Source organism: Cajanus cajan, chromosome 3, assembly GCF_000230855.2.
Source record: "Cajanus cajan strain Asha chromosome 3, NIPB_CcT2T_4, whole genome shotgun sequence".
In the NCBI taxonomy this organism is placed as follows: Eukaryota; Viridiplantae; Streptophyta; class Magnoliopsida; order Fabales; family Fabaceae; genus Cajanus; species Cajanus cajan.
The window spans coordinates 5,913,819-5,937,017 of NC_138519.1; the positions used below are offsets into that span (position 1 = coordinate 5,913,819).

The 23,199-nt window shown below is 31.4% G+C and overlaps 3 protein-coding genes across 6 annotated transcripts; 1 reads left to right on the forward strand and 2 right to left on the reverse strand.

The window, feature by feature from the left end:
* Window positions 1-378: 378 nt before the first annotated feature.
* LOC109809056 (cytochrome P450 704C1) lies at window positions 379-4,404 on the reverse strand. The gene is made up of 5 exons (XM_020372275.3): window positions 3,663-4,404; window positions 2,848-3,132; window positions 2,308-2,646; window positions 1,689-1,889; window positions 379-886 (listed from the first exon to the last, which is right to left on the reverse strand). The coding sequence occupies exons 1-5, from the start codon at window positions 4,182-4,184 to the stop codon at window positions 704-706; spliced, it is 1,530 nt and encodes a 509-aa protein (XP_020227864.1). The 5' UTR covers window positions 4,185-4,404; the 3' UTR covers window positions 379-703.
* A 5,340-nt stretch (window positions 4,405-9,744) lies between these two features.
* Window positions 9,745-11,220, forward strand: LOC109794049 (serine/threonine-protein kinase Aurora-3). 4 transcript variants are annotated; one of them, XM_029270469.2, is made up of 6 exons: window positions 9,745-9,944; window positions 10,020-10,262; window positions 10,383-10,436; window positions 10,519-10,721; window positions 10,807-10,879; window positions 10,990-11,220. In XM_029270469.2, exons 1-6 carry the CDS (start codon window positions 9,840-9,842, stop codon window positions 11,086-11,088), a joined length of 777 nt encoding a protein of 258 aa, XP_029126302.1. In that variant the 5' UTR covers window positions 9,745-9,839; the 3' UTR covers window positions 11,089-11,220. The 4 variants fall into 4 exon arrangements, with proteins under 4 accessions (XP_029126302.1, XP_020209102.1, XP_020209103.1 ...); XM_020353513.3 differs by having other exon boundaries at window positions 9,746-9,944; window positions 10,341-10,436; XM_020353514.3 differs by having other exon boundaries at window positions 9,747-9,944; window positions 10,507-10,721.
* A 2,997-nt stretch (window positions 11,221-14,217) lies between these two features.
* Window positions 14,218-22,206, reverse strand: LOC109794727 (uncharacterized). The gene is made up of 8 exons (XM_083071539.1): window positions 22,154-22,206; window positions 22,059-22,083; window positions 21,611-21,663; window positions 21,404-21,458; window positions 21,248-21,322; window positions 21,042-21,159; window positions 14,631-14,677; window positions 14,218-14,526 (listed from the first exon to the last, which is right to left on the reverse strand). Exons 1-8 carry the CDS (start codon window positions 22,204-22,206, stop codon window positions 14,425-14,427), a joined length of 528 nt encoding a protein of 175 aa, XP_082927665.1. The 3' UTR covers window positions 14,218-14,424.
* Window positions 22,207-23,199: the final 993 nt, after the last annotated feature.

Below are 23,199 nucleotides of genomic sequence, written 5' to 3' on the forward strand. Positions count from 1 at the left end.
GTTCTCTCAATAAATATAATATTTTTAATCGTTGTGGACAAATAATTTATAAGGAGAAAGTTAGAAGAAAAAAAATTAATACTATATTAAAAATAAAATTATCATTTATTTTTTTAAAATTTAAATATTAAAACTGAATCATTCATTTTAGAACGGAGAGAATATTAGTTATATATAAATAATTGTATACAACTGCCTTCTTTTATTTATGAAAACTTGCCACATAAATTTCACTATATTTATACCAGAAACCATTTATGAGACATAATTAATCAATTGAGTATGCAGTTAAGTACACTAATCTACCGAGTAATTTATTCTAAAAACATATAACAACGTCACCATGTACGACGAATTTAACCAATTAGACGCACACAATTATACGCTTACATAATAATGTCTTCATAAACAAAATGTCAAATATTCCTCCTTTACATTCTATACCGTGAATTTTACTGGCCCAAAAGTCAAACACCTTAATAAAATTCTCCATATCAATTGACAAGCCAGAAGTTTCATAAACATTAAATAAGTCTTATAGAAATATACATATATAAACACTGGAAAATAATCTTATCTTTGCCTAGAAACATGGCAGAGTCACATTGCAAATTAGCTCTTATACCAAGGTGAAACTGAAACACTAGAGATACTCTGCTAAGTGATTTGGTTTGGTTAATATCATTGTCACCCTAGTCATGACTCATGACCTTGGAATTGCACAGAGAGGGAGACCCTTGTCCATGTGAAGGGTAAACATGACCCTATAAGTCACATGTTGTGTTCCATTTGCCAGTTTAAACCTGAAGAAACGAACAAGAGCCATTGCTACTATTTTCATCTGTCTGTAAGCAAAATCCTTCCCTAAGCAGATTCGAGGTCCAGCCTGCAATGAGACATTCATTAATCCAAATATATATATATATAGAGAGAGAGGAGGCAGGGGAGGGAATCAACTCACTTACACTAATTAATATTTTCTTATAAGATACTTTTATCTAAAATTTTGTGGTTGAACTGAAAGTTATAAACAAGATATGTTATAAGCACACATTCTAATTAGTTGAGATTTATTGAAAATTATAAATTTAGTGTGTTTCTAAACCTATTTAATGACTCTTCCTACATTTTGTAGATTTTAATAAATTTTAATCAATAAAAAAATATGTTAAGAAAAGTGTATTAGATAATTTGTTGCTAGTTAGTACTTATAATTGTTTTATTTTGACAAAATTTGTTACAAATAATAAATATAACACATAGTTATATTTTTTTTATCTATGAAAATTAAACACAAGAAGTTTACAAGAAATGTTCAACTAAATGAATTAAACCTCTTTAATATACAACAAAACTGAAGTATAATATTATAACTACTGTTAAAATTATTCAACAATTAGAATTGAAGTTTCATATTGATAATATGTATTTATATTTAATGTAGACTTTATTAATATAAATTCATACATATTATCAAAGTGAAACTTCAATTTTAATAAATAAATAAAAAATACTTAAAGTAGGACTAAGTTTTATCCATTATTTTATGATTATAATTTAACTATTAGAAGGATAAAAAAGAAATAATATAAAATTATTGATGGTAGAAGAGTTAATATGGTATAACTATAAATTGATGCTTGCTTATATAAGGGAGGGAGAAAGCAAGTTAATATAAAGGTACAAACATGGAAAGCTACGAATTTGAATGGTGATTCAGGTTGAAAAATTCCATTGTTGAGCCATCTTTCAGGGCGAAACTCCTCAGCATCTTCACCCCAAATGGAAGACATCCTACCCATACCATAGGCCAAGTAGTACAATCCATCCCCCTTTTTCAGTTTGTAACCATCAGGAAGAATATCAGGTGCCTCTGAGGTCCTCCCATCCTTCAATTTATATCATACCAAAAAGATAAGATAATCATAAATCATAATCCACAAAATAGGTAATTGCAACCTAATACGGCAGGTTTATATTACTCACATAGAGTGAAAGCCTAATAGAGCATTTTGTTTATATTCCAAAAGCCTAAGATATTAGGTGAAGACACAAATGATTTATGACTACAGATGTATGCACACAAGTACACACATAATGGCATAAATATTTCAACAAGTAACCAAACTTGGATGATTGAGTTGTCGCAATCGCTAAATGCTACAGTGAAATCAGGTTAACAACTATCATAGGTATTTAAGTACAATTCGGATAATTATGTAACACATGATAATAGTACATTAAAAAAAACTGTAGAGCAAGGAAGAGATGATTCAATGCGTTTTGAGAAAATCTTTTAGATGGTACCACAGGGACTGCAGGGTAAAGTCTCAAGGTTTCTGTCAATGCTGCATGAAGATAGTGCATTTTATCAAGTGTGTCATCTGTTATTTTTGTCACAAACTCCTCTATGCTTGGTTCACTTTCATGGCTACAAGTGACATCTTTCACTTCTTGAGAAATCTTTTCCTCTATAAGAGGGTTCTTGCTGAGCATGTAGAAGAACCATGAAAGAGTATTTGCACTAGTGTCTTTGCCAGCTATCATAAAGTTCAGAATTATATCCCTCAAATATTGATCAGTCATAGTCTTTTGGTTCTTCCTGCTCTCCATCAAAAACCTTGATAGTATGTCTTGCTTGACATTCTGAAAATCAAAGCAACCATTTGAATGACATTACTCATCCTTAGTTGATAGAAGTTTTGAAGCAGGAGAAAAAATAAATTTGGAACACCTTTGAAATGCTTTTCTAAAAGTTCAAATGCACCGTATCCAAAAATATCATCAAAAGGCTTTTGAAAGATACTGCATTGTTTGAGGAGGAACAAAATTAACTGATCAACTCACAGATTTTTGTTGAACTTCCAATTGTGCTTTTCTGGTCTTAATTACTTCATGGACAAAATCATCTATTATTTTCACGTTTCTCTTAAGGGTAGCTTCACAACCAATGTTAAGAAACCTCTTGAGCCTCCAGAATGGATCAACATAGCGCCAATAAGTCAAAGCATTTGACTCATCAAAGGCCTTCATGAATTCACTTCCCTCTTTGCTTGATCCCTCCAAGCAATTCAATTCCGTTCCAAACCCAACTTTGAATATGGAGTCCAGAGTGCACCTCATTAGCATGTCCTAGAAAAATATCAAACATTATATCTTCATCATGCTTTCTACTAAGTAACATCAAAATTATTTATTTTCTAATTATTTCGAACAATTCTGATCGATACCATGTTAGCATAGTCTAACCAATATATTTCCTAGGTTGACTTTTCTTGATTGATGAAAGCCTTAGCTGTGAAACACTAGCTTAAAACTGATCGCTGATCATGATGCATTCAAACAAAACCATGAACAAAACAAGCTTAGTTAATGAGACTAATTTTATTTTTTTTGTTATGTTACATGTATCTCTCAATCTACTAGGCCAAAGACTAATCCCGCTCATAGTATTTTGACCGTTGTTGGTCTGAAGAATTTTCACATACTACAGAGATCAAGCATAGTATTCCTCACTAAATAGATCATCTCCACAACATGTGAACGCAGGATGCTTAACAAAAGTTAATGAGACTAATTGAAGCTTCCTGAACAATTTTAACTAAAAAATTCATTCCTTCCATGATACACATACTATTTTCTAAAAAAACATAACCACTCACTTGCATATCAAAAGCCCGACCCTGGTGGGAAAATTCTGAGACAACCCTGACCAACTTGGCAGCATTCCTTCTGAAAACAGAACAACTGTAGTCTCTAAGAACTCTTGTGGAGAATTCATAACTTGCAAGCTTCCTTTGTTGCCTCCACTTGTCACCATCAACAACAAAAATCCCCTCGCCAAAAAGATCAGTGATAATATCCTGGTTATACTTGCCTTTGGAGTACTTGTCAAAGTTGGTTTTGAGCACGTGTTCAATATTCCGCGGGTCTATTGTGTACACCTCGCTTTGTTCTGGAGCCAGAAGCCGAAAAGTTGGATGAGTTTTGGCCACTTGAGCATGGTAGTCATGAAGTGTGCTGAAGTAGAATAGCTGGCTAAACACTGTGCCTTTCACTGGAGCATAATCAGGGTCCCCTATTGATTTTCCTAGGACCATGGTCAACGTGATGAAACAAAAGACTAGGAACATACCCAGAAAAGAAAAGGCTATGAAACTCAACAGGGTGTACCAAACATCCATGTTTTTTTTTTTTTTTTCTCTTCAGAGGTGGTGAATCTTGTGATCAAAGAAAAGGTAGCGTGTGCAGGTCCAACAGCAAAAGAAAAACGCAGTGAAGGACCTCTTATTAGAGGTCAATGCGGGGTTTCATAGAATGTTCAACTCAGCAGAATGCAGTTTTGGCTCATTTATAACACATTGTTTTGTAAACCCTCTATTTAACTTTTTAAGAAGGCAATGTCATAATAATCGTAGTAAGAACTGTATTATACATTATCCATATAACAACTTATTTTATTTATATCTAGAAACGGCCTTAAAAGGCCAAGCACAAAAGACAACCCTAACAGGGGAAACACACTAGACGCGTCACTAATGGATGGATGGTCAGGAAGGGAGGGTCGATATCATAGCTTCTGCAACCAATGATCATTTTTGCTAACTAAAATTCATTTTCAATAAATATGTTATTCATACACAGGTTCATATAATATAATAATTTATCTAAAACAATAACCATAATTGTTTAGATGACATGTAAGTTGTATGTCCACAACAAAAGATATTTTTCATCAACAAATTACATCTAAATAATAATCACAACTATTCAAATGCCAGTTAAGATGACATGTATGAGGTATATTCATATGTCATCCCATCCATCTACTCACAACTTTAGACATGTTACATAAATCCGAATGAAAAATTCATACATAAAACATGATACCTTGTTTCGCATAAATATGCGTTTTCCAGCAAAGTGAAGGATATATATACATCATACTAAACAGAAAATAAACACCACTGTTTTCTATTTTCATTTTCAAAGAAAACAGGAAATAAAGATGAAAATGTTTACTTATAATTTTTGAAAATATTTTCAAAAGAAGTCCAAATTTAAAAACAAAAATTCATTATTTTCGCACTTAAAAAAATATGGTGACATTTTATAACAATTATTGATTTTTTTTTTACTTTGTGGGAACTCTCTTCTAAACATGCATTACACATAATTTAAGACTTAATTTTTTGTACTCGGAACTTAATTGATCACATCTTATATTTATTTTTGTGTTTAAAGAAGTTTTATTTGGTGCATAAATATATTATTATATAGGCTAAAATAGTATTTTAGTCCCTTATAATAATTGTTTGTTTCAATTCAGTCCCACTTTTATTTTTTGTCTCAATTTGGTCCCTAATAAATTAATTGGTTGCAATGTCGGACTTCCGTCTAAATTATTTAGACGGAGTTAACTATTGGCCACGTGGATGTCACGTGGAAGTTACGTAGATGCCACGTAGAAGCTACGTAGATGTCACGTGGAAGCTACGTACATGCCACATGGACGTCAAATTTTGTCATGCATCTGGAACCGGAACGGCCCGTTCCGGTAGCACTCATGATGTGTAAATTTTGCATTTGAAACGCCCCGTTCCAGATGCATTATTTAACCCCAAAGCGTGCAGCAGAACGGGTCGTTCTAAGACCAGAACGGGCCGTTCTAGAACCCAAAACGGACCGTTCTGGATTTTAGAACAGGCCTTTCCAAAACGCCAACCAACATAGTGCACCAGTGTAGTTCAAAAATCGAAAGCAAACCATTTACACATACACAATTTTTTTATCTAAAAAATAATATATTTTAAAAAATAAAAATTATATTCTAATATATATATATTTAAATTATCGTATGTATAAAATATAAATTTCGAGGAGTTATTCATTTATCTGATATTTGTCAAACTTTTGTACTTTCTATTTATTGTTTATGTTGATAAAAAAAAATTAAAATTGTAAAAAGGCTTAAATATGTTTATAGTCCCTCAAATTTAAGATAAATTTGTTTTTGGTCCCTCAAATTTAAAACTGTTATTTTTAGTCCCTGTAATTTTCAAAAATCTTGTTTTAGTCCCTTAGGTCACCAATAACATATTTGAAAGTGACTAATTAAGACAGTTATGTAATATCAACCGGATATAATGTGATATTTTTACTAATAGGAACATCAATAGGTAGATTTTATACAATAATGTTTGATAAATTTCTTAACAAAATTTGAATATAAGGACTAAATTAAGATTTTTTGAAATTACTGGGACTAAAAACAACAATTTTAAATTTGAGGAATCAAAAATAGATTTACCCTAAATTTGAGGGACTAAAAACATATTTAAGCCTTGTAAAAATTTATATCACATATTAAAAGCATCTTTATATGATAAATAAATTAAACTTAATTTTTATAAGATTTAACATATTTATTTATATGTTTTTATTAGTGTTAAATTATTATTAAGTAAATTTTTAAGATTGTTATGTAACCAAACATTTTAAAAAAATGTCTATGACAGATAAATATATAATATTTATAACATGTATTTTTAACAAAAATTAGGTTTAAATCTGTTAAATTATAATATAATATATTCTGACCTAGTTTATTTTCATCCTTAATCATAATTGTAGATATAAAAACATGTAAAAAATAACTATAACATATATTTATACTTAAAATAATAAAATATAAAATTTTTAATATTATAAATATATGAATAAGTATTGTCATCACGATTAAAAATTTATGGATATAATTGTTAACTGTGGACATTCTGGAGCCAGAACGGGCCGTTCTGGTTCCAGATGCATGACAAAAATTTGACATCCACGTGAAAGTCATGTGGCATCCACGTAGTATCCACGTGGCCAACAGTAAACTCTGTCTAAATAATTTGGATGGAAGTCCAACATTACAACCAATTAATTTATTAGAAACTAAATTGAGACAAAAAATAAAAGTGAGACTAAATTGAAACAAACAATTATTATAAGGGACTAAAATAAGTCTTTAGCCTATTATATATTATGACTTATTTGATATATTTATTCTATAGAATTTTAATTGTGTACATTATTTATACTATTTAATTATTATAGTTTAATATTATTTGTTAAATATAATCAATATTTAATGTGATTTAATATTAATATAAATAGTAATAATTATATATATCAAATCTAGTCTGTCAGAACAAATCAAAAATAAGGGGGGTGTATTGGTTTAGGATTTCATAGGATTTTAAAAGACTTTTTTTGAGTAAAAAAGTCCATTGGTATTCAATCAGGATTTTATGTCACTTAAAAACAATCCAGTGGTATTCAATCTGGATTTTCAAGATTTTTTAAAGAGTCCATTAAAATCCACTGGTATTCGTTTGAGATTTTTTACAACTTAAAAATAATCCATTGGTATTCAAAAATATAAGGATTTTAAAGGATTGTTGTGTGAAAGGGATTTTGAAGGACTTTCTAGTGTTATCTATAAATACCAGAATCATAAAACAATCCCATCCAAACCCAACGGATTTTGAAGGATTGTTTGAAGTGATTTTTCAAGTGTTTCAATAATTTTCAAGTGAGTTTTTCATCTTTTTTTTTTCTATGCTCCTGTCTTCTCTATTTTTTCTCTACTAATAATATTATACTATTATTCATTGCTCATATATAATATTGCAGTACCGCTCTCATCCCATTCTCCTATTTTGTGAAACTCTGATATGTAAATGATAGTGTCATTGAGTTGCTCTATTTTTCTGTTTGTTCTCTTTAATTGACTTGCTTTATTTTATTTTATGTAGTTGAATTTGTTCCTTTATATAACAAAAAAAAATGCTTGAAATTTTAACTTTTAAGTGGTAATTTTTTTATAACACACATCAAGGAAAGAAAAAGGTGAAAGATGAAATTGATATCATAATATATATATATATATATATATATATATATATAAGATGAATTTGTTAGGGTTTCTGTGAGTAGAATGAGATGAAAATGGATCTTAGTTGGGGGAAGAACCCTCTCAGCATAAAAACTATGAACTCTCTCATTCCTTTGAATTTGTTACTCTTATCCCTCCTTTTATGACTCAACAATTATTTTATTTTTTTTACTATGATTTTTTTTATTTTTATATTGTGAAATTAAGATTTTTTTATATTTTTAAAAAATAAAATTAACATAAGACATTGTAGTATCTAATTTTTTAGGGTTTAGAATTTATGCCTTTATTAGCTTATTTTTTAAAAAATAAAATATTTTTAAAATATTTGTTAGAATAATTTACATTTATAAATATCATTAAAAATTATCATATAATATATAACTAATATATATATATATATATATATATATATATATATATTCTCTATATCTAAATATTTTCTCAGTATCGAATATACTAATTTTTTATATATAAAAAATTATCTTTTGTTTCTATATTTTCTTTTTTACATTTTTGTTATAATGATTGAGATATTTGATCCATTTGGATAGCCAAGATATATTCGATCTTGTATAATTGGTGTGCTTCTAAAAATAATAATATAATTTTATTGATTTTGTCTCTTATCTATAATTATTTATATAACTGGTTTTCAACATATATTATTTTACATGGAAATAATAAAGAAAAAGGAAAAGAGAAAGAAAACTATGAAGCTTGGACCAAGGAGGATTCCGATGAATTGTTACAATTGATAGTGAATACTATAAAAAGATGATAGAATATTATGGAGAATTATTATTATTATTTATCTAGACATTATTGCTTTTTTAATTATTTTTATCTTTGACTCTTTTTAAATTTGAATGTATGAATTTTTTTTTAAATCTTATCAAATGTCAAAACTCCACAAAATCCCACAGAATCCATTAAAATCCTGATTTAAAAGTCTTGTAGAATCCATTAAAATCCTAATTTTAAATCTTGTAGAATCCTGCAAAATCTTAAAAGTCGTGAAAATCCTGCAAAGTCTTTTAAAATCCGCAGGATTTTTTTTCACTAAAAAAGTCCTTTAAAATCCTAATCCAATACACCCCCCTAAATATTTAATCTCCAAGTGATTAAGATTAGATACTTGTACCTGATCCAACAATTATACGTAAAAAAATTGTCCAAAATCAATAAAAAATAATAAATGAAATGAATTTTGTTAAAAACTTATAAATGCAGATGTAGATAAGAAGGATACAATAGACTCGGTTGTCTATTAAAATAACCTTGACATTTGCATCAATATTTATTTACTTTTTTGTAAATAAATAGTGCAACTTTTCAATTGTTTTTTTTTTGTTGAAAATAAAGTGAGTAATTTTTAGACCTACTAATTACTTATAAAAATAAATAATTTAAGGTAATTTTAATATAAATTAACATAAAGAAAGAAATAGTTGTTTTATATACATAATTTAAAAGTAGTATTTTTTATATATAATTTATTTTAAATTTTAGTTATATATTATAAATATTTACCATACATTACAAAACTAAAATACTAGTTATATAAAAATAAGTAAATTTATATATTAACTCTATATATGAATCATAATAAATTAAATTAATTATAACTTAAATTTTTTAAATAATTAAAATTATTTTGTATTTAAAAAAACATAAAATTTATGTAAACCAAAACAATACGAATGATCATTAAATTGATGAATATCGATTACTTTAAAATTTTGATTTTTTTCAATTAATATAAATGGGATTTTATAAAAATTAAAATTTAATATCTTATCCCACACGATGAAGAGCGCCTGCAATAAACGGTGGCGTTTGAGGTTGCGCGGGTTGGAACCAATTCAAATTCTGAGAAGCCTGGTGGGGTCCGAAAATGGGCGAAAACCGAAAACGAGAATGGTCCCTGAGCGACTTCGAGATCGGGAAGCCTCTGGGCAAAGGGAAATTCGGCAGAGTGTACGTGGCCAGAGAAGTGAAGGTTTGATTTCCCTCTGAAATTTCAAATATTAGGTTTTGAATTGGGTTTATGAATTTGCAAGTTATTTGTGGGCAGAGCAAATTTGTGGTTGCATTGAAAGTTATTTTCAAGGAACAGCTGGAGAAGTACAGAATTCATCATCAAGTGAGGAGGGAGATGGAGATTCAGATGAGTCTTCAGCATCCCAACGTTCTTCGTCTCTATGGTTGGTTTCATGACTCTGAGCGCGTCTTTTTGATTCTCGAATATGCTCACAATGGCGAGCTTTACAAGGAACTCAGCAAAAAGGGTCACTTTAGTGAGAACCAAGCTGCCACGGTAATCCTTTCTTACTCTCAATGTCTTCCTATCTTCCATTATCTTCACTCTTATCTTTCTTTCCTTTTTTACTTTTAGTATATTTTAAGCCTTACAAAGGCTTTGGCATATTGTCACCAGAAGCATGTTATTCACAGAGATATCAAGCCTGAAAACTTGTTGCTCGACCATCAGGTATGCCTTTTCTTCTTCCTTTCCCCTTTGCTATTTTGTTTCAGTTAGTTTCATAATCCCTTGCTTTCAGGGTCGTCTTAAGATCGCAGACTTTGGTTGGTCAGTACAATCAAGAAGCAAAAGGCATACCATGTGTGGAACCTTGGATTATTTAGCACCCGAAATGGTAGAAAACAAAGCTCATGATTACGCAGTTGATAACTGGACTCTGGGTATCCTTTGTTATGAGTTCCTTTATGGTGCTCCTCCATTTGAGGCTGAGACTCAATCTGATACCTTCAAAAGGTATGTTAGTGCATGAGACTTGTGTATGCAGAGTAGTTTATCACAACATAAATGTCCCTTTTACAATGAATTTATATTTGTTCAGGATAATGAAGGTTGACCTAAGCTTCCCTTCCACTCCTTTTGTTTCTTCAGAAGCCAAACATCTTATTAGTCGGGTAAGTTCGTTCTTATCTACATATTCATATGCTTGCAAAAACATATCATTTTAGAGAAGAGAATAATAGATTAGGTCCTTCTTCTAACTGCATTATGTTAATTGATGCAGCTTCTGGTAAAAGACTCTTCACAAAGACTCTCACTTCAGAGGATAATGGAACATCCTTGGATAATCAAGAATGCAAATCCCATGGGTGTCTGCAATTAGTATCGACTGTTTACCTGTGGAACAAAAGGATCAGAGCTGAATTTTACATCTGATATTGCAATGTGATGAAATGTTTGCTTTTTGTTTAAATACTAAAGTATTATAATCACCGTTTGAGCTGCATGTCCAAAATCTGATTCTTCCCCTTCTGATGTCATTGCGCTGAAGAGGCCATTGACTTTCTAGCACTTGCCTTTTCATTTAATTTAAACCTTTTGTTGTTGATATTAATTTTGATTTCTAAATTCTAATAATTTATGATAATTGTAATTAATACATTGTAATTCAGCCTGTCTTTAGAATTTGCCCAAAAAAATCAAGGATATATATATGAATAATTAAAGGATTTTTTTTAAAAAAAATTTATGAATAACAGTCAAGGAACATGCTTCAATAAAGTTGTGTTAATAGTAATTTAATTTTTTAAAATTTTAATAAAGAACTAATCAGAGTCGTTAAATGATTAAACAATATTTAGAAAAAGTTAATCATCTGTATATTATCAGTGTAAATTTTTTTTACACTGACAACTAATTATATCTTTTAATTGTGTCATGTCACTGTAAACACATCTACTTTTAACAGTGACATGACACAATTAAAAGATATAACTAGTTGTCAGTGTAAAAAAACTTTACACTGACAGTGTATAAGTGATTAACTCATTTATAAATTTACTTTTCCATCTAACTAACTTTAAAAGATTCAAATTCCTTTTTATTTTTTATCTATATTTTTATGACTTCTTTTATAAAAAAAATAGATATAGTTTTTTTTTTTGTGTCACTAAATATATTTGGATCAGAAGAGTTAAATATCAAGGAGTATTTTATCCATAAATAGTGAGTAAATCTATTAGTAAGTTTGATATTATAACATAATTTGAAATCTTAATATTTTAGATAAATGAGTCTTTCACACTTATATATTGCTTAACATATTCAATTTTAATTAATGTGAGACCCACACTTTACACTTTCACACTTATATATTGCTTAACATATTCAATTTTAATTAATGTGAGACTTACTTTACACTCTAATAGATATGATCAAAATTTATTACATAAACATTTTTCATAATTCTATGAAATAGACAAAATTAAAATTATTTATATTTAAAATTAATTAGACATGTGAAATGCTCTGGATGATATATTAGCTATAAATCGAAATTTATTTGATAAATTTAACATTAAATGCTCAAAAGGATATATTAAAGATCAGAGACTATCGAAATTTATCAAATATACATTTTAACTAAAATAAAAGATTACCCACAAATATTACATTTGCACATATATTTCTTTCTCCTCTTTCATGCCCATCATTCACAATTTTTCTACTTGTTTCCAAGGTGGAAACAAGACAGGTTAGTGAGGTGAAAATTCCAATCCATCATACCCAAAAAAACCAAGTTAAATGGATTGAAGCTATTAGATTCAACATATTTAACCACTCCTAAATTAAACGAGTTTTAATAAGTTTGCTCATTTTTCAGAGGTTATTAGTTATTTTGCCCCAACTCACTTAAGTTGTTGGTTGAAGAGGACTAACCCGAGTCAAATTGAGGACCTTTTTATAATTTATATATTTCCAGTGTTGTTATAAAAGTCCTTGGAAATTTTTATTTTACTTACTAATTTTTTGAGTTCATTGTTATTGAACATTATGCATTTGTTTTCATGATTTTCCTCATTTTTCTAGCATTTTTTTTTTAAATTATGGATCAACCATTTCAAGTAATCACCAACCTGTGATGGATTCAACCGAGATATATATTTTTTTGCTTACTAAAAAACTGAATTGTATTCACTCACATTTTGGCAATTTGTGCCTCATCAACGCTCATTGTATTCCATTTATAAATCAGTATAAGCTTTCAGTTTGAATAATTGTCCGATAAACATTAAATTGGAAGGGAAACTCCATCTCAGTAACACCTAATGCCAAATAAAAATAATATTAAATTATAACAAATGGTTATTAAACGACTATTTCAAAACAAAAGTACTCTATTCATCAAGATGACAATTAAAAACCCGCAACGGCAACAGAAATCAAGTGGAAGGAAAACTCTAAAATTTCCACTACTTAAAGATATTTGCAAATTATGGTTTGACCCAATGGAAAAGCAATGCATTGAATTTTTTACGTAAATAAAATTTTAAAAAAAAAATTACCAAAATAACATCTGTGCAACATTATTTACCCAACTAGAACCAATCGCTGTTCATGCTCAGAATTCGGTTTTCCGGGAACCGGATTCTGAGCTTCAATATATATATATTTTTTTTACAACTCAGAATTCGGTTACCGGGAAACCAAATTCTGAGTTGTTTTAATTTTTTTTTTTTGTTTTTTTTTTGCGTTTGTAGCCCATTTTGGGCGAATGCTGGAAGTGGAACGGGCCGTTCCGGAAGCAGAATGGTCCGTTCTGCTTAAACACTTAGAGTGCTTTTTTTAAAATTAGAACGGACCGTTCCAATTTTTAAAAAAGCACTCTAAGTGTTTAAGCAGAACGGGCCGTTCTGCTTCCGGAACGGCCCGTTCCACTTCCAAAACTTGCACACACTGGACCACAAATGCAAAAAAAAAAAAAAAATTAAAACAACTCATAATTCAGTTCCCCGGGAACCAAATTCTGAGTTGTAAAAAAAAATAAAATATATATATATATATATATTGAAGCTCAGAATTCGGTTCCCGGGAACCGAATTCTGAGCATGAACAGTGATTGGTTCTAGTTGGGTAAATAATGTTGCACATATGTTATTTTTGTAATTTTAAAAAAATTATTATTTATGTAAAAAATTCGCAATGCATTTTTTTATATTTCTCACTGATATTCAAACTATAGTTTGCTAACCTAAATCATGTTCAAAGTTCAAACACAAGTCAAATATGACTGTCAAACATGTTATTCGCAGATGAAATTCAATTTGCACTCTAATTCGAAATGCACGTAGAAACTCGGCTTCAATAGAGGCTTTCTCAAGCAGAAAGTCATCTTGATTTTGTTATAATTATAAAAAAAAATATCTTAAATAAATGGTTTCTAAAACAAGGGACCTATTGATAATGGCAAACACATTTCTCCATGCGTACACAACAAAAAAGAATCAAAAGATTGCGCAAGTCTAGTGACACCTCTCCATTACCAAATTAGTAAATCTTCAATAGATAAATCCTAGTCAGTCACACAACAAATACCACTAGTCATTAATAAGGGTCAATATTTAATCCCCAAAAATGGTAGACAAAATTCATATACGAATTTTTGGTGCTATATTCCAATATAATCATAGCTTATGAAAGAATCTGAAAACTACAAAATCTATTCCATGTCATCAGATCTACGATATGGCATGTATCTGTGGTCCTTTGCAGCATTCCTCCTCCTCCTTTTCTCAACAAATGCTTCAAGTTTTCCAGATGACTAAAAATGATGAGTAAATATAGAGTTAGTAGAAAAGACAATAAACAAATGGCATAAAAGGGTCGGGGTACGGTATACAGAAAGATGTTCTAAGATATATATACCTTGAGATGATTATATTTTTCAATAAGCCTTTGTTTCCGTATTTCAGCTGCAAGGAATAGAAAAAGCAGTCAGCATCTATAGTTTGATGCTTCATTTTAAATGTATTTATCTGTTTGATAAGTCATTAAATTTATTAGTTTAGTACCAATTAACCCTCCGTTAGATTCATAGGATTGCCAAGGAACCTCACTGCTATGCGTGAATAACTAGGACTCTGTTTTCACTATAAACAGTTATAGAAGAAAATAGGGTAAAATGAATTAAACTTCTCCAAATTAAACTTCTCCAATAAGTTAAACTCGTATACTCCAACTTTTATAGAAAATCTCTTATCTAACTTATCCAAAAGCCAAGATACATATGTTGATACTTATGAGAGAAGTTTAATTCATTTTATCTTCTTATTTTGTTTTCTTATAAAACATTTATGGAAAATATTATCCAAATAAGGCTAGATTGCTTTCCAATCATACTACATAGATGCGGCTTTACATCCTACAGACTACAAACTGTAACATCCCCTTAGTATATCTCCTCAAATACATGAATGAAAAAGGGCTATTATTGTTGTAACTGTCATAGTAATAGTAATAGATTATAAGGTTAAATAGGACTAGCATACAAAATTTCAAACACAAGCTTAATTCTTATTAGTTAAATTGGGGTGAATTCTCTGAAGGACCACCTTCACAAGTGGTCCATGGGTGCATCATCAATTTTCACCCTTAGATGCATCTAAACTAGTAGACCATAATACACCTTACCACACTGGATCTAAATTTTCGATTTTTTTACTGATTTTTTTTTTAAATTACCCAAAAAAAAAAAAACACGTGGCAACAGACGCAGCTGCTACTGACACTCGGAACGGGCCGTTCTGAAATCAGAACGGGCCGTTCCAAATGAATAAATAACACATAAATATTGGATCAGAACGGGTCGTTCCAGATGACAAAAAAACACATGACGAATGGAACGGAACGGCCCGTTCCAACATCAGAACGGCCGGTTCCGAATTCAAAAATGACACATCAATAATTAAATCAGAACGGGCCGTTCTGAAAACGGAACGGCTCGTTCTAACTACAAATTTGTCACACGAATTTTTTAAAGCAAAATAATATATTTTTTTTTTCCATTCTACTAAATTACATCTACACCCTAAGCCCTAAACCCAAAAAATCTTATACTAAGGTCCATAATACAAGGCCAAACAATATAAACTCTTGTACTACCAAATATATAAGAAAAGTGGTCATCCACTAAGGCTCATAATACAAGACCAAACATTATAAACTCCTATACTACCAAATATATGAGAAAGGCGGTCATCCATGTAAAGTCCAAGTAAAGAGAACCTTAGGCCCACCAAACCCATTGGGCTCACTAAGCTCAGAAGTAAACAAAAGCCCAAAGGCCCACAAAGCCCAAAACTAGGCCCAATAAGCTTAAAACCCAAAAAGTCTTATACTAAGGCCCATAATACAAGACCAAACATTATAAACTCCTATACTACCAAATATATGAGAAAGGTGGTCATCCATGTAAAGACCAAGTAAAGAGAACCTTAGGCCCACCAAACTCATTGGGCTCACTAAGCTCAGAAGTAAACAAAAGCCCAAAGGCCCACAAAGCCCAAAACTAGGCCCAATAAGCTTAAAACCCAAAAAGTCTTATACTAAGGCCCATAATACAAGACCAAACATTATAAACTCCTATACTACCAAATATATGAGAAAGGTGGTCATCCATGTAAAGACCAAGTAAAGAGAACCTTAGGCCCACCAAACTCATTGGGCTCACTAAGCTCAGAAGCAGTCAAAAGCTCAAAGGCCCATGAAGCCCAAAACTAGGCCCAATAAGCTTAAAACCCAAAAAGTCTTATACTAAGGCCCATAATACAAGACCAAACATTATAAACTCCTATACTACCAAATATATGAGAAAGGTGGTCATCCATGTAAAGCCCAAGTAAAGAGAACCTTAGGCCCACCAAACTCATTGGGCTCACTAAGCTCAAAAGTAAACAAAAGCCCAAAGGCCCATAAAGCCCAAAACTAGGCCCAATAAGCTTAAAATCCAAAAACTCTTATACTAAGACCCATAATACAAGACCAAACAATATAAATTCCTATACTACCAAATATATGAGAAAGGTGGTCATCTATATAAAGCCCAAGTAAAGAGAACCTTAGGCCCACCAAATCCATTAGGCTCACTAAGCTCAGAAGTAATCAAAAGTCCGAAGGCCCATGAAGCCCAAAACTAGGCCCAATAAGCTTAAAACCCAAAAAGTCTTATACTAAGGCCCATAATACAAGACCAAAACAAAAGCCCAAAGGTCCATGAAGTACAAAACTAGGTTAGTGAGCCCAATGGGTTTGGTGGGCCAAAGGTTATCTTTACTTGGGCTTTACATAGATGACCACCTTTCTCATATATTTGGCAGTATAGGAGTTTATATTGTTTGGTCTTGTATTATGGGCCTTAGTATAAGACTTTTTGAGTTTTATGCTTATTGGGCCTAGTTTTGGGCTTCATGGGCCTTTGGACTTTTGATTGCTTTTGAGCTTAGTGAGCCCAATGGGTTTGATGGGCCTAAGGTTCTCTTTACTTGGGCTTTATATAGATGACCACCTTTCTCATATATTTGGTAGTATAGGAGTTTATATTGTTTGGTCCTGTATTATGGGCCTTAGTATAAGACTTTTTGGATTTTAAGCTTATTGGGCCTAGTTTTGGGCTTCATGGGCCTTTGGACTTTTGATTGCTTTTGAGCTTAATGAGCCCAATGGGTTTGATGGGCCAAAGGTTCTCTTTACTTGGGCTTTACATAGATGACCACGTTTCTCATATATTTGGTAGTATAGGAGTTTATATTGTTTGGTCTTGTATTATGGGCCTTAGTATAAGACTTTTTGGGTTTTAAGCTTATTGGGCCTAGTTTTGGGCTTCATGGGCCTTTGGACTTTTAATTGCTTTTGAGCTTAGTGAGCCCAATGAGTTTGATGGGCCTAAAGTTCTCTTTACTTAGATTTTACATAGATGACTACCTTTCTCATATATTTGGTAGTATAGGAGTTTATATTGCTTGGTCTTGTATTATGGGCCTTAGTATATGACTTTTTGGGTTTTAAGCTTATTGGACCTAGTTTTGGGCTTCATGGGCCTTTGAGCTTTTGATTGCTTATGAGCTTAGTGAGCCCAATGAGTTTGGTGGGCCTAAGGTTCTCTTTACTTGGTCTTTAGTATAGGAGTTTATATTGTTTGGTCTTGTATTATGGACCTAAGTATAAGACTTTTTGGGTTTTAAGCTTGTTGGGCCTAGCTTTGGGCTTCATGGGCCTTTAGACTTTTGATTGCTTTTGAGCTTAGTGAGCCTAATGGGTTTGATGGGCATAAGGTTTTCTTTACTTGGACTTTACATAGATGACCACCTTTCTCATATATTTGGTAGTATAAGAGTTTATATTGTTTGGTCTTGTATTATGGGCCTTAGTATAAGACTTTTTGGATTTTAAGCTTATTGGGCCTAGTTTTGGGCTTCATGGGCCTTTGGACTTTTGATTGCTTTTGAGCTTAATGAGCCCAATGGGTTTGATGGGCCTAAGGTTCTCTTTACTTGGGCTTTACATAGATGACCACCTTTCTCATATATTTGGCAGTATAGGAGTTTATATTATTTGGTCTTGTATTATGGGCCTTCGTATATGACTTTTTGGGTTTTAAGCTTATTGGACCTAGTTTTGGGCTTCATGGGCCTTTGAGCTTTTGACTGCTTCTGAGCTTAGTGAGCCCAATGAGTTTGGTGGGCCTAAGGTTCTCTTTACTTGGTCTTTAGTATAGGAGTTTATATTGTTTGGTCTTGTATTATGGACCTAAGTATAAGACTTTTTGGGTTTTAAGCTTGTTGGGCCTAGCTTTGGGCTTCATGGGCCTTTAGACTTTTGATTGCTTTTGAGTTTAGTGAGCCTAATGGGTTTGATGGGCATAAGGTTCTCTTTACTTGGACTTTACATAAATGACCACCTTTCTCATATATTTGGTAGTATAGGAGTTTATATTGTTTGGTCTTGTATTATGGGCCTTAGTATAAGACTTTTTGGGTTTTAAGTTTATTAGGCCTAGTTTTGGCCTTTATTCATAAGATGTTTGATGTCATTGAGGAAGGGGCTTCATATCTCGCTCAATTGAAAAACTATACTTAAATTTTAAATGTGATTTAGTAGAATGAAAAAAAAAAAAAAACAAATATGTAGCCAGAACGGGCCGTTCCGAATTCAGAACGTCCCGTTCTGGTTTAAGTAATCATATGTTATTTTTAAATCTGGAACGGGCCGTTCAGATTTCAGAACGGCCCGTTCTGGTGTAGTTTATCACGTGTTTTTTTTCCTTCTAGAACGGCCCGTTCTGGTGCATTATTCCTGTGTTATTTTTTCATCTAGAACGGGCCGTTCTGGTTTCAGAACGGCCCGTTCTGAAAGTGACAGCTGCTGCGTCAGTCATCGTAATACGTGTTTTTTTTATAGGTAATTTAAAAAAAAAAAAAATCCAGTAAAATATTCAGAAATTTTATCCAGTGTGTGAAGGTGTACAATATATCTTCTCACTAAATTACAATCTCAACCATTCATTGTTTTTAATATTATATCTATGGTGATTTTAAATGCACCATCCATGGACCACTTGTCCAACTTCTCCATCATAGACATCACCGTTAAATTGGATTGAGTATGACAATAAATTATGAGAAAGGTCTAAGTTTCCCTACCAAAATAAAGAATTATTTAATTAGGAAGACTAAGCAAAACAAAATCATTTTATTATAAGATACCAATTACTATTTTATAAAAGCTAGTCTCTAGTTTCTATGGTCCAATGGCTCTTATGCCTAAGGCAACACTACCATAATCAAAACTTTAAGCATGTGACACAGCTTAATGGGAAACTTAGGAATAATACATATTATGCTTCCATGCAATTTTTATACATTTAAAATTGCTTAAAATTTTAGCAGGAAAAGAAAACAAAGCAGTAAACAGATCAGAGAAGATTGGAAAAGAAGGAGAATAGAAGCCTCTGCATTCCTGGATAAAAGTTGAATTCCTTGCAAAGACAGGCTAAGTTTCATTACTTCGTGCAACAGTTAGAGAGTCACTGGATCTGATCTTCCTATAATTCATTCAGTCACCAAGGCCAGGTTCTAAAGAGTAGAAAGTACTATGATAAGTAAAGTCAATGTTAAGCAAGTATGCAGAACAATGGACTTCATGTATTTTTTATGCTATGGAGTTGGCAATTATGAGATAGAATCATAGAACTGGAGCACAACAGTGAGAAAGAACCAGGGAGAAGCCCCCAGGAACCAATACACTGCTCCAGATATTCAAGAGGTCTGGATCAACTCATTACACTGCTTTCTCAATCACCAAAAGTCCCCTAAATTATTTATAGTTTACTCCTGTTTATAGGCAGCTACAGATCTGCTAACATAAACCCACCCTTAATAGGCCAAAGCAGTGGCAGGCCCATTCCCCTTCTTTCTAGCATAAACCTTGTATTTCTTTGACTCACAAACCTCACTAACTAAGGGGTCTATCATAATGTAATCTTAAAAAATTGATTGAACAAATGTACAGTCTAGGATTTTGGCAGAAAAAGCATAATCTCTCTTAATCTGGCAGCACTGTTAGTTCATTGCATAACTTAAACTTTAGGAGCTGAAAATCCATGACACTTGTTTCTTTTTGAAAACTAAGACACAGCAAGTTATAAAAATTTCACAGCTTTTTCATTTTTTAGGCATTCCTAATGACTGTTACAATTAGAGGTGAATTCTGTAGAAAATAAATTTCAGACAGCACATAGTTTTAATGGCATAACGGCAGTTTTAGTGATTCTAGTGATCTATACTTGTTATTTATAAAGCTAAGATGTGAGGCATTAAGTGGTATAAATCTCTAAGATTTAATTATTTTTTATATGTTCACAGTCAATATTTTAAGTAAAGTAAAATTCAGCAGAACGGTTGGCTATCATGAGAAACAAGTGATCCTGAAGGGTGGATACGATGGAGTGATCTGGTGACTACATTGACCTAAGAGACTTTGATGTTAAAAGTTAAATGCCTTAGGTACTTATCTACCAATTTCTATGAATTACTGAAAGTCTAAATAGCTATACAAGAATAATTGCCTAATTGGAGGCTAAAACAGCACTCCTTGATAATAACAACAGGTGAAGTAATGCAATATGTTTAACTGAGCTAATCACAAACTCATACCTAAATGTACATATGTTTGTATTTGTAAGATAACAATTCGGAAAAGCAACAGAATCTTTTGTAAAATGACAATATTGAAAAACAAGACTTGTGTCAAGAGAGAGGGCATGGAAGAAAGAAGGATTACATTTCTTGAGATAAAAAGGACGTTTTCCCTGCTTTGCTGCTTCTCTCTCTTTCTTCTTGTGTTTAGCCAATATTCCTGCATCAATATGCTTTGCTGAACCAGACTTGAGTTGTTTATCCTGAAAAGAGATGTATGTATGATCAAGAAAATTAATAAATATCGTACTTCCAGAGGAAGAAGACAGACTTTAAAAGTCAAGTACTCACAATCCATGATATACGTTCTTCTATTTCATTTATGTGCTTTGGATCTTTATACTTTTTCAATTCCTTCTTAAGAGCCTGTAATGCCCAGATGATGTAATGAGAGGAACTCATAGAATAAGTCAGAGAGAATTCTGTAATTACAGTCAAGCAGACTACCTGTCTTTCAGCAGGAAGATCATTTTCAAATAAAAAATTATATCTCTTCCTAAACCTGCAAAGTACAAGTATATATAGAGAACTTTCCACACTTAGTTGAAAACACTTCTTTAAATAAAAAGCAACATAAAAACCATTTGCATTGAGTTGTTCATAGGCATAAATATAATCCAGCAATAATTAAATAAAATCAATTAGTGAACATACCCTTCAGTGTCAAGGTTGCCACAAAGAGACTCAAATCGTGGATCGCGTACAACCTAAACATTATTGAAGGTACACATAACTTACAATAATATCCACATCTATAAAATGAATAATTCATTAATCATATGAAATTCAACATAACTACCACACCAAATAGCACAAGCACTGAAATTTTAAAACTTCTAATATGTATTTGCATAGCTTAAGACATTGCAATAATTCATTTAACCCAGCTCATATCCAGAATCTACACACATGAAAATGAACCCTAGCTCAGATGAAAATGAAAATGACTCCGATGGTGGTTTCAAGTTGTTTCATTTTTACCCTAGCTCAGATAATTGGTTTTCATATTTTAATTGTTATGTTTACGAGTCAAAGGAAGGTGTGTGGAAAGTTGGGAAAGAAAGATTTTTCACAGGTAGTAGTAATATGAAATTCGACATGCCTGTGCATCACAATGGAGCCATTCACTTCATCTCAAATTGTGCTTCTTCCATTAAGGGGAATAGTCCTTATTTCTTGCCATATATTATGTCATACAATTTTGGGGATGGAAAATCAAGAATGTTGAGGGTGCCCAAAGAAGCAAACATGAGTTCTCATGACCGTGACATGGGTATCTTTAAATGGGGTAAAGTTGGTAAACATTCAAATCAATCCATTTGTTTGGTGAAATTGAGAAAACATGTGTTCACCGTATGGGTTTTGGTGAATTATGAAACAAGTTTGTGGAAAAAAGTTTTCCATATGAAAGTGGTGTCGAAGGAGAATGATCTTATTGTCAGAGGTTTTGCTGTTTTAAACGGTGATCTTTTGGTCTTTGCGACGGAGAAAAAAGTGTATGGTATTGGTTTGACTGATATGATGATTCAAGAAATCTGCCAACATAAATGTGAATGTAATTTTCTTCGTTTTATTTCATATTCAGACACATTGCGCACGTGTGGCATTGGAGCTGAAACTTTACCTCTTTCTTCTCACATTTGATAATGTTAGTTTATCCATTTATTTTTATTTTGGTGTATATAAAGGATAATCTATGGTGTTAATGTGACTTTATTAGTTTATATATTTTAAAAATTTTATATATTTTGGTGTGTATGAAGGATAATGTTGTTCTATATTGCTTATGAAAACAAAAATTTCTGCGCACGATGCTTCATTTTACGTTTTGTTTGTGGGAACCAGACAAACTACTTCAACTTTCTGTGGAATTGGTGTAATCTAGAGGTAAGTATATATATTTAAATAATTTTTTATTTTAGCTAGATAAGTACAAATCAAAGCTCTACTCAACAACATGGGTCAACATATCAACATTATTGCTTAACAACATAATAATTATTCAACATACAACACAACTTATCAATCCAACTTATTAACAACATAACTTAAACAACATTGAAACATGGAAACACAATAATACAATGTATTATCACGCATTTTAATTAAGAGATGTCTTAGATTATAAGTGAGCAGTCTAAATAATTTAATCCTATTAAATTAAATTAACAACATGATCTTTTTTACTTGCTCGATCAACAACAAATTTAAATATTAATTTTCATCTTTTGTCACTTAAATTA